At 32.1% G+C, this 15435-nt stretch overlaps 1 protein-coding gene and 1 long non-coding RNA gene across 5 annotated transcripts; one reads left to right on the forward strand and one right to left on the reverse strand.

Annotated features, from left to right (window-relative positions):
• Nucleotides 1-2443: 2443 nt before the first annotated feature.
• On the forward strand, nt 2444-12220 carry LOC111507551 (double-stranded RNA-specific editase 1). 4 transcript variants are annotated; one of them, XM_074178581.1, is made up of 9 exons: nt 2446-2636; nt 2737-2813; nt 4814-4847; nt 5465-5563; nt 6791-7199; nt 9352-9549; nt 9929-10143; nt 10203-10401; nt 11902-12220. In XM_074178581.1, the coding sequence occupies exons 3-9, from the start codon at nt 4830-4832 to the stop codon at nt 12000-12002; spliced, it is 1239 nt and encodes a 412-aa protein (XP_074034682.1). In that variant the 5' UTR covers nt 2446-2636; nt 2737-2813; nt 4814-4829; the 3' UTR covers nt 12003-12220. The 4 variants fall into 4 exon arrangements, with proteins under 4 accessions (XP_023018648.2, XP_023018647.2, XP_074034682.1 ...); XM_074178580.1 differs by having other exon boundaries at nt 2447-2636; nt 6788-7199; XM_023162880.2 differs by lacking the exon at nt 4814-4847 and having other exon boundaries at nt 2444-2636.
• On the reverse strand, nt 12043-14833 carry LOC141483763 (uncharacterized). Its single transcript, XR_012466277.1, has 2 exons — nt 14476-14833; nt 12043-12332 (listed from the first exon to the last, which is right to left on the reverse strand). It is a non-coding gene; the product is annotated as an uncharacterized lncRNA (long non-coding RNA).
• Nucleotides 14834-15435: the final 602 nt, after the last annotated feature.

The raw sequence follows: 15435 nt of genomic DNA on the forward strand, positions 1-15435 counted from the left end.
CCAACATCAACACATTATTTTCATCACCTCGAGACGTGTTTAGATCACCAAGTGATTATCTTTAAGAGGAAGATCGAACTATATATACAGTGTCATCCCCAGAGAGTATGCACCATAAGGGAAACATATTTATTAAGGTTTTTTCGACAACAAGTTATTCATGATAAAAGTTTGTGCATCCCCTAAAACTAAACAAACACCAACGAAATACAATAAAACACACGTAATATACGAGGAGCCGTTAAATATTTGATTTTGAGACAAGAGTGAAGTAGGTACTCTTATTTTGAAAAATTTTACGAAACGTTATTTAGAAAAGTTGTTCAGCATTAAAAAATATATCTAGATTTGAAGTCATGACCATTTAATTGAAGTTTTATTTTTTTACCCATTTTTTTTATGACTACGAAAAAAAATTGCTAAAACAATAAATAGACAACATCCTGTATACGAAGGTTTATTTCAAAAACCGGCAATATTACAAATTACACAACTATGGTGTTAACCACGGTCAATTTTTTTGAAGAGTTAAATAATTTTCAAAATTTCTGGTACAAAGTTATTTTTATTTTTTGTTAACAGCGAACATTACTCAAAATCATGCACTATTGTAACAAGAACTTAATATCCAGTAATATCAAATCACAAAACATCAAAATAAAATAGGTATTTCGGAACAAACTCATTGATTTTCTGGAGATTATTTTGTAAAATTATTTTGGACAAGAAAATCTCCAGATTTTGATCCGAAATACCTATTTTATTTTGATGTTTTGTGATTTGATATTATTGAATATTAAGTTCTTGTTGCAAAATTTTAGGTAATTTTCGGTGTTAACAAAAAATAAAAATAACTTTGTACCAAAAACTTTGAAATTTATTTTACTCTCAAAAAAATTGACCGTGGATAACACCATAGTTGTGTTATTCGTAATATTATAGGCTTTTAACCGTCTCATACAGGATGCTGTCTACTGATCGTTTTAGCAATTTTTTTTCGTAGTCATTTAAAAAAATGGGTAAAAAAATAAAACTTCACTTAGATGGTCATGACTTCAAATCTAGACGTATTTTTCAATGCTGAACAACTTTTATAAATAACATTTACCGAGATTTTCCAAAATAAGGATACTCTTGTCTCAAAATCAAATATTTGAAGGCTCCTCTTATATAACATGTGTTTTACTGTATTTTGTTGGTGCATGTTTAGATTTAGGGGATGCACAATTTTTTATCAAGAATAACATTTTGTCAAAAAACCCTAAATAAAGTAGTTTCCCATATGGTGCATACTTTGGGGATGTAATTTCGTAAATTCCAGACTTTTCTGAATTCTCAACTTTATCCTTTGGATTTCCTAGAAGGCTCTATAGTACATGACTTGTTTTAAATACCACCCAGTTCCTTAGAAAACTTTCCACAAACTAGGTGGAACTGCGATGCAAAATATTATGGACAGACTAAAAGATCTTTTTGAATAAGAAATAAGGAACACTTATTAGCACACCCAAAATATGGAAGACCAGAAAAATTAGTATTCACCCATCATATTTTGCAAACAGACCATTTCCTAGACTTTAGTTCATTAAGATTAGTTAGAAAAGTTAACAAGAACAGGCATCTAGATCCCTACGAGAGTTTATAAATGAGTAAACGTAATAATATCATGAATAACGATGGTGAACCAATACCTAATTGTATACCTAATATACAGCTTGTTGAAATAATATTTTATTTATCAGATTTACCTGACTATTAGGTAAGGCCACATTGTAAAATTAATTTAAGACTAGTAGATGAGACAATATTGTAAAATTAATAAAAGTAAAATTAATTTACGACAGTTAGGACGCAAGTACTCATGGTATAAATAAGGACAATATTGTATGTATATATAGTTTGATCTTCCACTTGAAGATGATCACTTGGTGACCTAAACACGTGTCGAGGTGTTAAAAATAACGGTTTGGTGTTGGGATAGAACTCCAGTAATATTTATTACTACACCAAAGGTTCCAAACAGTCCATCACAAATTTTTTGTTGTTTTTTTTTCTTTCGAGATAAATGCCCTTGCCAACTCGTTTTCATTCGAAGTAAAAAGTTTTCTGCATTCGATATACCATTTGGTAAGAATTTGTTTTTCATTTATAAATTTGTAATCGGTGATACTCACGGGTCAAAGACGTCCGAAGCAATTAGGGGACATATTGTTGACAGCTAATTTATACGTGGAAATATCGGAAAATGAACTCAAAATTCATAAAACACTTCAATATTAGACATTCATCTCTCCAGCACTTAAAACAGCTTTTTAAATTTTAAAGTGTCGTCTTGATCTCTCGCCCTTCAGCGTCCTCTGACGGCCAGCCGATGGTGGCCTTCATTCGATTGGCATAACTGGTTTTGACTTTCCTCTTTATTCATAATTTCATTTCCGGTTCCGAACATTCATTTCGTGTCTGCCATTTTCCTTTGTCGTTTGAATTTGAGCGTGTTCCACTCGAGAAGGAGAAATAATTTCAATAGTATTTTCAAGTTTTGGATAATCAAGTATATTTGTGTTTTGTCACCGTCTGTGTAAATAACAGAGTTTGAAATATGTCTTATAGCACTAGAAGAAGCGGTGGATTTGGAGGTGAGTGAAAATAATAATCTTGAAACATCTTTGTCTACTGGGCTTGGCTTCAGATTCACTGAAGGGTGACATTTTGATTGACGGAATTTCGTGTTTGCAGGTCAACAGCAACAAAATGTGGCCAATATCGGCCAACGTAGGCCTGTTGTAACAAACAATTTTGTACCAGGTGGACAGGTAATTATCTGTTTTTGTTTTTTTCATTATTTTGTATCGTCGTAGGTGGAGTCCATTTTGAATTTTCCGTCAATGGCGGTTTTTCTATTCTATCATAAATTTTGTTTCTGAGTGGATATCTTTCAAATGGGTTTTATATGGGGTATATTAAAGACCTTTAGTTTTTAAAATGTGCCTTATCATGAAATTGATCAAGTATATATTTATATGTTTACTGTGTAGAGTTTCACCATTTTAAATGTTGAATTTTGACACTTTATTCATTCTGAATGAAGGAAAAAATACGGATAAGGGAGGTAAAATAACTGGCGGAATGACGTCTGGTATAGCTTAGTTTTCCCAAGCAGTAAATTGATTTTTTTATAGCTCTGGACAACTTTATGGCAAGCAACATTACCAAGTTATGGTCAAAGTGGAAACATAGTTATTGCCTTGTATGGGGTAGCTTCATACATATTGAATTGAAATAGCATTTATTAAAAAAATTTTGTTCATTGACTGATATGGTTTAGTCTTGCTCTTTGTGTTTATTGTTAATTGGTAGCATATTACTGAGCCAGCAGTCCCATCAGAAAAGTATCAAATAGCAAAATCAATCCAAATTCAACAAGAAAATTTATTATTTACAATTATTATCAAGGTTGTGTACCGACCGACAATATTTGGATCATAAGTCTGGTGCACTAGTATATAATCAAAAAAAATTGATCAAATTGCGATTACCACAAAATCATATGTATGCTGTATAAATTGAAATATAGCATTTGTATCTTGAAGGAAACTTATAATCACTAGAGTGGCCAAACTCTAATGAGTACAGAGGTGGGTCATGGGAGTTGGAATCATAATTAGCACCTATCAAACAGATATACCATCATATATTCGATACATTCTTTATAATAAAAAAGTGGAGTATTAAAATTGAGTTGTTTATAGCTGTATCATAACTGTTCTAAATTTGTAGTAAGCTTATATGTCTTGAGTCAGAGTTCTCGCACACAAATGTGTCACCTTATTTTGTTCTATAAAATGATCTATGGCAGGGATACTCGTATCTGAACGAATGGCTACTTGCTTGAGTAAATTCATTGGCACTTAAAGTACATTCAATAATAGGTTCACCTGTTGGTTCATTGGTAAATATTTTGTAACTATTAGTTATTGTCCTTACTCATCGTTGAATTCATTATTTTCACCAATTTCAAAACTTTTGTTGTGTTTTCAAAAAACACAATGTGGGATTTCCACTTGATAATTTGCCAAACAGCAACACATGTTTCGTGTGTATTTTATTACTTGACTTTCTACAAATATTTTTTTATATAACATAGTCAATAAATTGATCCTATTATATTGTTTTCTATCGGTTTTACTAGTAATTGACTCTGTCATTTGCTTTGATTTGCAGGTCTCAAAGTAAGGCCCACCAGTATAAATATGTTATACCGATTTCACTAATAAATGGCTTCAGGCCTAATCTTAGGAACTGTTGAGTTTTCAGTCCTGTATCCATTGAGATATCAATTCATAGACACATAACTTATAAAAATCTCAACAAAATTAACGAAAACTACTTTTTCCATTGGCATGTTGTGAGGTCGTTTGTTTTATATTTGTGTTGTAAAGTAGGTGTATTTGTACTTTTTGGTATAATCCTATAAACTGAAACCACAAGACTGGATACAAGTAGAATGTTTAACTTGTACATGCCCCTATACTGAAGTATCCACATTTTATCCTTTTTTCCCTTTATACCATTTATTTGAATAGATGTGACAAAATTCATTTGAATCGTTTCTTCAATGTCATCGAGTATTATAACAATTGTTTTGACCAAGCTTTCAAATCTCTTGATGCCTCTTGTCTGTCCCAGAGGACATTTTGTGTTATTTCTTATATTTGGTATTTAGGAAGTTTTACCATTAAGGTTATTGAATGTAGAGGTATTCACATTGGATGACTGTCAGTAACACTAATTGCAGTTTTTTATGGAAACCCAGGTACTATCATCGAGTAATGCTATGCAGAGCCATGGTAGTAGCACTTATATAGGCACCTATTTAAAAATGTTTGCTGGACACAGATTATGAGTAACATTCAGGCCAGACATACTTTAATGGCACTTAGATGTTGGTACTTATAAACTATGCAGAGCAAACAGTCACATATCTTGACTATTATTTTTGTGTTATTACAATTATTTGTTGTTTTTCAATTGCTTTTTATTTGATTTTTGAATGTGCGGTTTTGAAGAAACAATTGAATTTCAACCAAGGCTGAATAGAGTTATAATTGGAAGTTAGCGATACAGAATAAAATATTTCTCCCTGTTAACTTAGAAAGTGGGTGTTTTTGAAATGCTCTTCAACAATAATGCTCTCATCATGTGTAAACATGTTTACACCTGACGAAAATATTAATGGAGTTGGGGGTTTCTCAATCTTCCACTTGAACTAAATGTGTCGTTAATTTGCGATTCTGACTGCTATTTATATATTTGACCAAATTAGAGTCAAGATATAAGAAAACGTGTTGATATCTCTAACCGTATGATGTTCCTTTCATCTCGGTTAGAGATGCACCTATATTGATGCTTCGAACCTTTAGAGGTTTTTCGAAAGTAAAACCTGCTCACATAGCTGAATTCATAGAATAAACCAGCTGGCCAAGCATCACCACAGCAAGTGAGGGCACAACAACCACCACAGCAAAACACATCCATCCAGTTCAGAAATCAAGGACCAGCACAGGTTTGTTTTTTCTGTTTTTTTTTTTTTATCAAAAATATTCACTTGATGAAATGAAAGTCATATTTCTATATTCAGAGAAAAAAATTATGCCGTTTACAATGTATCAAGATGAGGGCTAGTGTTGACAAGTAGGAGACTGAAAGATATAGAAATTCGATCAAATTAGCAAAAAGTTACTTATTTTAGAACTATTTCAAAATTCACTAATTGATTACGGTGATGCATCGGTGGAGGTGTCGCTAAAAACGGTGACCTATACTGGGTGATATTTTTCCTGTATATATAAATTGTAAAAATGGAACAATACGGGGTCTAATGCTTACATGTAGACAGGACATAAGATTCTACAAAGCAGTTAAGAATTGATTTACATGTAAAATAAATCAGTCCATTTTACCTCAAAGATTCAGTTGCTCAAAATATGTCTTCAAGATTTTCTTCCAAGCTATAATATGCTTTTTGATAGCTCTGGGATGCAATGCGACTTCCTAAATTTCAAAATATCATTCGCATAAACTTAATTTTCCCAAGGTAACCGATATATTTGACGGTTTCTGATTTTGCCAAGCTGGCCCTTGTTGAACATAACATACATGAGTTTCTGAAGTAGTTTGAGTGGCACTGCAAAGTAATTTCTCATTCATTTCCTCAATAGCACAGGTTTTCTCAAAAGCTACTTTCTTAACTCGGATTGCAATTTTCAGTAACCTATTACATTTTTTACATGGAGTCCATTATAGTAGACAGACGCTGAGTAAAAAAAAATGTTTGAATAATATACATCACTTATTATTTTTCTGTTTCTCCTCACCACAGAACGTTATTGTTGTTATTGTACCTTCAAGTCCATTATCATATTTCATGTAATTTACACACTTTTTTGTCCGAACTTTTATTTTGCATGTGCATGAATATTGAGATTTGTAATACTTGATAGACAGTTGCAGTGCCTCTGTGAAAATATTACAGATATGCTTATCCCATATGACTCTTCACAAGAATTTTATTCATTTTATCATCTCTACCTACAATCTTCTCATGAAGCTTACTGCTGAATTTGGCAGCCAACATTTTGGTAACATTGTTGAGATATTTTATTTTTTTACTATCAGCTCAACAGATGTCACGGTGATTCCCATAGTGGTCATACCGTCCCTAACTATGCTTCATTTCACCACGTGAATCTTATTACAATACTCATATTCAAATAAGTATACTCAACAGCAGCAAGCTAAGCAACAGATACCTCAAGCAAAGCAACCTCAACCACAGATTAAACAGCAGCAACCCCAGGCAAAGGTGCAACAACAACCTAATCAGCAACAGCAACAAGCTCAACAACAGCAGCCAGCCCAAGTGCAACAACAGCAGGCCCAAGTGCAACAGCAGCCGGCCCAAGTGCAACAGCAGCCGGCCCAAGTGCAACAGCAGCCGACCCAAGCTGTACAGCAACAGGTAACACAACAGCCTCAACAGCAGCAGGTTCAGCCACAACAAATTACAATGGAAACCACTCCAGCTCAGAACAATGCCTTTGCTCCTTCTGTAGAAAACCCTGAAGTAGAAAATGCAAACTTGGAGGCCATGGATACTTCAACTGAAGTAAAAAAGAAGCCATTCTGGTTCCATAACAAAGGTTCGTTTTCAAGTGTATTTTTAGATGCTTCGAATTTGGTCCATTTGCCAGGGTTTCGAAATCATTAACAGAGTTAACGTCATTAGAAAATGATTGAGGTGTCTTTTCGTTTATAGCAGTTATGCTCCAAATGAATAATAATCATAAATCGATTTTAGAAAATGACAAAAAATCAATATAAAACTTTAGTTGATTTTGCATAACTTTGAAATACCCTAACCTCTGAAAATTGAGAAGTTTTGTTGGATGAAACTGATATGATGCGTAAAATAATTAAGGACTCTACTCCTGTGCGGGGAATGTTTATTTTTTTAAATAAGGTGTTTGGGGCTGTATGCTATTCTAATGTTTTTTTTTTGTAAAAAGCAGTAATTATTCATTTATACAAAAATCAGGCTCGGACGCCTATTGGCGTCCTACGCACAGTACCAGAGTTTCAAGGATATGTGCGGATGACGCCATATGGCGTTAGTGGGTAAAAATGGTCAACTGGAAAAAATACAAGTAAAAAAAACATTTTCAAACAAAATTAAATTATATTACATTTGCCTTTTTTTGTCAACATTACAACTTCAGTCCATATTTATGTCGCTTATTTGCAATGTACTGCCGGAACAATAGTCTACCTCGCCACAAAACCAAAGATTCGTCCAGAGAGAGTTTTTTTCCGGGATAATACAGTTCCTTCATTTTCTCATTGAAATAATTTATAACTGGTCTAATTTTATACAGACGGCCGTTTGATTCGGGTTGATTTGGATCCGGATTCGTAGAAAAACGCAAACTCCGGAGTATCGCCAAAAATCTATCCCGGCTCATGTGATCCGTAAAACATTTGAAATTGAATAGCCGACTGGTCCTCCAATAGTTTTGAAGTTTGTTCAGTTTCACATTGCCCATATGATACACCAAACCAATAAACTTCAGGAGCTCTTCTTCTTTTTGATCTTTCCAATCAGTTATCCTAGTCTTTTCATTACCACCCCTTGACACAAAAACAAGTTTTCTGAATACTTATTCGTTTCTGTTATGATATTTTCAAGAAACCCATTATCAACAAAAAGTCTAAGGGTTTCGCCTCTGTCTGAAGGTCAACAAGCATTCGATGGTTTCAGTAAAAGGAAAATGTTTCATACCGAAACAAATATCTCGCCAACTTTCTTTGTCAGTATTGAATGTTACCTGGTATTCTTGGTCGATTGTTTCTTCTGCCGTATTACGTATGACGAACAGAAAACATCTTTATACAGTAAACAAAACAATAAAAACAAACGAAATAAATTACCATAATTTTCCCCTTCACTTTCTGACTCAAGGTCATCATCAGAACTTAGCTCAAAAGTTTAATCTTCGTCATCTGAACAGTCCACTAACTGTAACATTTCATCAACCGTTAGTTTATTTGGATCTCTTATTGTCACTTTACATCTTTTAACACCCGAAGGACCTGCCAGATTATTGTCTACTTCACTCATATTTAAATAAGCTGTAGAAAGTTTTAAAATTCACAAAATTACGAACCACCCCGAAATCTCTGGAACAATACTGTTTAAATGTGCGGACTGAAATACAACTACTTCTGTTCAGTGCGGACTGAATACTAACACATTTATTGAGAGAAACACATGTGCGCTATAAGGCGTCAGTCGCACAAAGTAGAATGACCAGATGCCTCCAATTGGCGTCATTCGCAGTGAATGTGTTAAGATGCATGAAACATTAAAAATTACAAATGAAAAAAGGAATAATGAAGCTCTGTAACTAAATAACTCTTGCAGTTGGTTTTCACATGAAATATATCTACAATATGTTTTGATGAACAATAAAACAATATAAAAATTGATTAGATTGTGATATACCAGAGTGTAAAAAAGCTTAAATAATGAATATAAAAAAAAAACAATTTCTTGTGAAATAGAAAACAACTATGTTTATTGAAATTTTGAACACCTGATTTTGTCATCATATGTTGTAAATCTCTACAAATATATATTATTATTATAATCTACATTTCATAGGTGAAACATGATGACAAATCTCTGCGCAAATTTGATATTGATTTCAATAAGTGAAATGAATATTTTCTGATGAACTGTTAGTGCTGTTTAGATATTCATTTCTGTAATGATATCTATAATATTAAACATTTCAGGTAAAATCGCAAAGAAAGAAAGAACACGTAGGCGCAATGTGATGTTGACTCGAACATTGAAACCTAAAAATGCAGTTATGATTTTGAACGAACTTGTTAAGAGCACTACTTATGCTGTTGAGGAACTTCCCACAAAGTTCAACGGAAATTCTTTCAAAGCTACTGTAGTATATGAAGGATCAGAACATGTTGGATTTGGTAAGTTGGGATGAATTGCTTATATTGTAATCAATGCATTAATAGAAAAATTCACCACATGGAGTCAGCAGGATAATTTATAATATAAAATTATCTAGCGTTACACCTGTGGTAGATAAAACGATTAGGTGGTAAGACACTTGTTTGGCCGTTTTGGTCAATTCATTTGTTGAGTTGCCTAAACTTGCACCTGAGAGTCGGCTTCTTATATTTCAATAAAATTGGCCATAGTGAAGGAGCACACAGTAATTCTTTCGAATATTTGAAACGTTTCAGTGTCCATTTCAAATTTGTATATTTTTTCAAGTATGTTTGCATCAGATTTTTAATTTGTGAAAAACTATTACATCCAAAAAAATAATGCCGAAAATTATTTTAGGTCGTAATAAAATGCAAGCCAAAAATGCAGCAGCTGAAACAGCTCTGAAACATTTTGTAAAATCACATAAATTATCAGAAGTGAAGAAGGATGAAGAAGGAAATGAAAACATGGACTTATCGGAAGAAGATGCCCAGAACCCTCTGCCGTGGCAGCATGTGGTTTCATTTGCTCTTTTTAAACTTTTCTCTTCGTGGGAACAAGGTTTGAGTGAAGTAAGTAAAATTGAAATAGTATTTTTAGTGGTCGATTAATCAAATATTTTATCTTTCAGGGCACAGTTAGTTCTAAAGTAAACGAACCCAAACAGGCAAAAAAGATGCCAGCAAATCCTGAAACAGTTAATCCCTTAATGATGATCAACCAGATGTTGCCTCAAGCTCATTTTGAGGAAGTTGGCAAGACTGGTGTTCCTCCCAATGTTTTATTTTCATTCAAATGTATTGTAGATGAGGATGTTTTCCTTGGAACAGGTAAGAATTTTTGAAACTTAGAGAGTTTGTCTGTGCTCGAATTTTACGTTAAATACATCTTTCATTTTCTTGGTTAACAAGTGCAACATTTGAATTTTCTGTTGAAAGTTTGACATTGATACCAGGAGAGACAAAAGTTATAGGGAGTTATCCTGAATCGGTTTATACCGTGTATAGTAAGTAGTATGTTTCCATCAATTTAAAATGGAAGCACCCTTATGATCATATATTTTTGGAAATATTGGATTTTTTTCATTAGGTAGAGTTTTGAGAAGTCTACTAGAACTTGAATTTCCTGCAATTCTGGGAGGTGTTAAACCAGAACCTGCTGAACTCGGTGGAGAAGTCAGGATTTTGATGACAGTTTATGTGACGAGTTGTTTACTTGAAACGTTTATGAATCATTGAATCACTTTAGGTTACAAGTAATTTTTGACAATTGGCAAGTAAATTAAAAAGTATGTTCATATTTCACAATTTATCGCCAAAATGTAACCAAGGCTTGTCTTCCATCTTACAGCGGTTAAAGCATTTTCACATATTTTTTTATCATGGTTTTTGTTGTAATCTAACAGGTCATAATTGTTTTGTTCTATAAAAGTTTCTTTTCAATAAAATTTTTAGATCATAGATGAAAATACCCATAAAAATGTTAAAAAAACAAAACATTTCTATATCATTGTAAACACACCATTTAAAAGTTTTGATTTATGGGCACAATTTGAATATATTCCTGTGAATGAATCGACATCACTAAATTATTATGGTGGGTGTTGACATGCTAATAATTTTTCCAAAAGGTCTATATATATATATATATATATATATATATATATATATATATATATATATATAAAATCTAGAAAGGTTAATGCAGTCATGCTGCTGGAAAATAATTCCATGAAAATCAAAAAATGAATAGATAAGTACTTTTTGTTCATTCCCATATTGGTGGCTCTTAAATTGAAATCAATATGGGAATGATCAAAAAGTACTTATCTATATATATATATATATTTATTTATAATGATTAATATTCCGGTGGGAAATAATTTGCGATGAATCTTCCAAGTCAAAGGCGTTGCACAGGTGCAAAGTCGTAGGTCTGCATGAAAGGAAAGGGGCAACCCTGAGCATGTCATATATATATATATATATATCATGATCCCTGCCATAGGTCAGTCGGTAGCCAAGCGGTTCGGCGTGGGTGCTTTGTTCACTCACTCGAATTGACTGCCGTGTTGGTAGGTGGTTCAAACCCTAGTCTGAACGATCGATCTTCATTTGCTACCGTCCAACCCGTGTAACAGATTTTAAACAGATTCATCTGTTTGGTAATTTTTTATCATGTTAGAGAAAAAATAGTGTATTGGTAACAAGAGTAAAAGAAGAGCATAGAGGACTACATAATTAAAATTAGAAATTGTTCTGCATCTCAAAATCGATATCTATACAAGATATCTTAGTTCAATAATGTTATGAGGTGTTTTTATTTTTCAGGTCCAAACAAGAAAGCAGCCAAGCGGATGGCAGCTTATGGAGCATGCCATAAAATTTTGGGAATAAACTATCCCGAAGATGTATATATCCCTAATTACTAAGTTGAGATGAATTTAAGTGAGGAGCATTTTTCATCCCAAGTTTGTGATTTTTTCCATTATCTAACTAGTGATTTGGACCGAAACTGTGTATCTTATTATGCAGAATTAGTGTTATAGGAAAGTATGTATATACAAGAAATTATTTATGTTTATTGTGACTTAGGGATATTTAATTTTAAAACGTTTTTATGATTGGATTAAACGATGTAACATGATAACTGATCGCTTTATTTATGCATCGTTACACATTCAAAAGAAGTTCACTATGTTGATCACTTCAATTACTTAGCTATGCTTGAAATTGCTACTCCCAAAATCTCCTTAGATATTCTGAAAGAAAAAATACAATGGTTGTCATATTTTTTTAATGAGTTCATCAATACCAGTTTTTTTGGATAATGAATTATTTGAAAATGAAAGATTTTCAAGAAACTCTAACAAAAAGTTAAATATAACAAGTGATTGCTGACCTGAGCAAAATAGTATAGTTTAACAAATTGCAATTTTTTCATTCCTAAATCAGTGATGTATGAACCAGAAAACATGTCGCCCGAATCTCCCAGCAAGGCTTATCAGTGAGTTTGACTTAACAGATTATCGTCCCTCTACGAGCGACAACCCTATAAGTCTTCAGAGAGGCACGGGTCAGGTGTAGTGAACACACTTAAGGTCCCTATGTATTATAAAAATGTAAACAGGAAATTATTCCTCTTTCATTTTAAACTGAGCACACTATTTTGAAATAAAGAAAAGTGCTCAAAATACATAAGTTGAATAAATATTGCCAATCATGGGAAGAAATTCCAGAATTTTGAAGTTGGTTAGCAAAATTAAAATTACAATATCAAAAAAGTGGAAATGAAGTGATTCGTTATAAAATTTGCAATAGTTCCATTACTGTACAAAAAAGTGATGCATTTCATTAGTTCGGACTTCCATTGTCTATGATGATATAAATTGATTTGAAATCCGTGAAAGAATTTGTAAAAAATTAATAAGATTAGCTGAAAAATAACAATTTTATTAAGAAAATAACTGAAATTACAATGAAATAACATACAAGCAACAACCAAAAAAAAAAAATAACAACACGAGCTGAAAATTAAAACAAATAACAAATGAAAATTAAAAGGTTCCAAACAAAGTTATTTCACAACGATTCAATTGTTAGTAGATTTAAGTGTTGTCAGACCAAACATACTAAAGTTCTTGTGTGCGTAAAATGTGGAAATGTATTTCATACATCTTGTGCAGTTAGACACAAATTAAAATGCATCAAGCTATGTGACACCAGAATAAAGTGTTGTGACCAGGATGGAATTATCACTACAATTCATGTAAATAAGTTAGCAATATAACAAATGAAACTCTAATTCTAGAGAATCAACTTATGCATAAATTAGTAAAAGAAAAAAATGATGAATATAATTTACTACTAGAATACAATCAGTTGCTGAAACAAAACATCACTGTTTTGGAAGAAAAACTAAAATCAACAAAAAAGTCAACTGATAAACCGCACTTGAAGAAATCCCAAACTCAAGATACTACAAAAAAACAAGTCCAAAATACACCTGTACTACAATTAAACAATGACTCAGAGGAAATACCTATTGAATCTTCACAAATAGTCCAGGACAAAGAGGGGAAATCTGAATCATTAATTGAAAAAAAAGCACCTATAGTAAAAAGTGTACTTGATACTCAGTTAAATATTATGTATGAGATAATTTATCACGATCATGAACCGCAAAAATATCGTGAATCTGAGGACTTTCAAACAAAAATACACAAAAAAGGAAGTATATTAAAAAATATTGGAGAAAATGAAACTCATGAGGATTTTGGCATAGGTAAAAAAGTATGGCTGTATCTGTACCGAATCAAACGTCATGTTACCTCGGATAAAATAACAACATATATCAAAGATCAGAACATTTCCAAACATGCTGATATCATTATAAAAGAACTGCCCACAAATGAATCACAAAGCAAATGTTTTATGTTTGGTATCGACTTCGATCTTAAGGATGAAATCTACAATCAACTTGACCAGGAAGCATAGCTTACAAACGTTTTGACTTTAATAGATACCATAGTTATCAAAGGAGAAACACGGATTTTTAAATACAAATCCATCTAAGCTGATAGGCATCACCCTCAAATGGAACAAACCCAGGAAAAAAGTGTGGACCTGAATATTTTTTATCAAAAAGTTTAATCAATTCGAAATAAACTTGATGAGATTGAGAGTTTTCTAGAATATTATCACCAAAAAACTTCATTTGACATTTTGTGTTTCAGTGAAACCCTGCTAAATGAAATTGAAACTGTTTCTTGACATATCTGGTTTTAAAATTGATTCTTATTACTGCAGAAATGCTCATATCCATGGTGGCACTGCAATTTTGGTAAGAAAAGGCCTTAACGTTTCTAATAGAGTTGATCTAACGAACTTATCGCGCGATCTCACCTGTGAAATCTCGGCAATTGAAATTATTGATAAAAATATCATTATTGTTACTATTTATCGATCTTCAAATGGGGTATTTTCAGAGTTTCTTGAAGTGTTCAGCAATCTATTATGGAAAGGTGAAAAGTACGATGTTATCATAAATGGTGATTTCAACATAAAATTTAATAGAAAATAGATCTCCTACTGATAAATAACTTTAATATCACTGTCACGGAAAATACAAGACTGAATAAACAATTGTCTAGATAACATCTTATCAAATTTCACTATAGGTTATAAAGCATCAGTAATTGAGACACATCTCTCTGACCACAAAGCTATTATTTTTAGTTGTGAATTATCAAATCAAAATGGTATAAAGGTATAAAATGGTATGGTATAATGGTATAAAAAACAATAAAGATGAATTTATTAGAATATAGTACATAAAATAATTAATCAAATTGGCATTCCTGTATAGGATGAAAGTTTGGCAATACTGAATCCAACAATGTAATTGTTTTTCTGACCTGTCATGTCATTTATTTCTTCTTCTCCATTTTCTTTCAAAATTAATATTATAACCTATTTTGTGATCACATGTACCGGCCTGGTACAAAATCAGAATTTTAGAATTAAAAAAAGGAATTTATTCATTAGATTCACAATAATTTTACCAAAATTGACGTTTATATGTTTAAGTGTTTGATTTGTAACTATAATCATCTTGAATCACTATCCAAACTAATTTCAATGTTTTCCCATTTCTCAAATCTAAGTTCAACATTAAAATCAAATAATAAACAAAAATTATTTTAAATATCACTGAGGCCAACCTCAGTGATATTTATATCACCTCAGTGATTATATATATATATATATATATATATATATATATATATATATATATATATATATATATATATATATATATATATATACAGTGTCACACATAAAGTCCGCATCATATGGGATTTT

This window comes from Leptinotarsa decemlineata, unplaced genomic scaffold, assembly GCF_025532065.1.
Source record: "Leptinotarsa decemlineata unplaced genomic scaffold, Ldec_3_MD MMD2_tig00004067_RagTag_RagTag, whole genome shotgun sequence".
In the NCBI taxonomy this organism is placed as follows: Eukaryota; Metazoa; Arthropoda; class Insecta; order Coleoptera; family Chrysomelidae; genus Leptinotarsa; species Leptinotarsa decemlineata.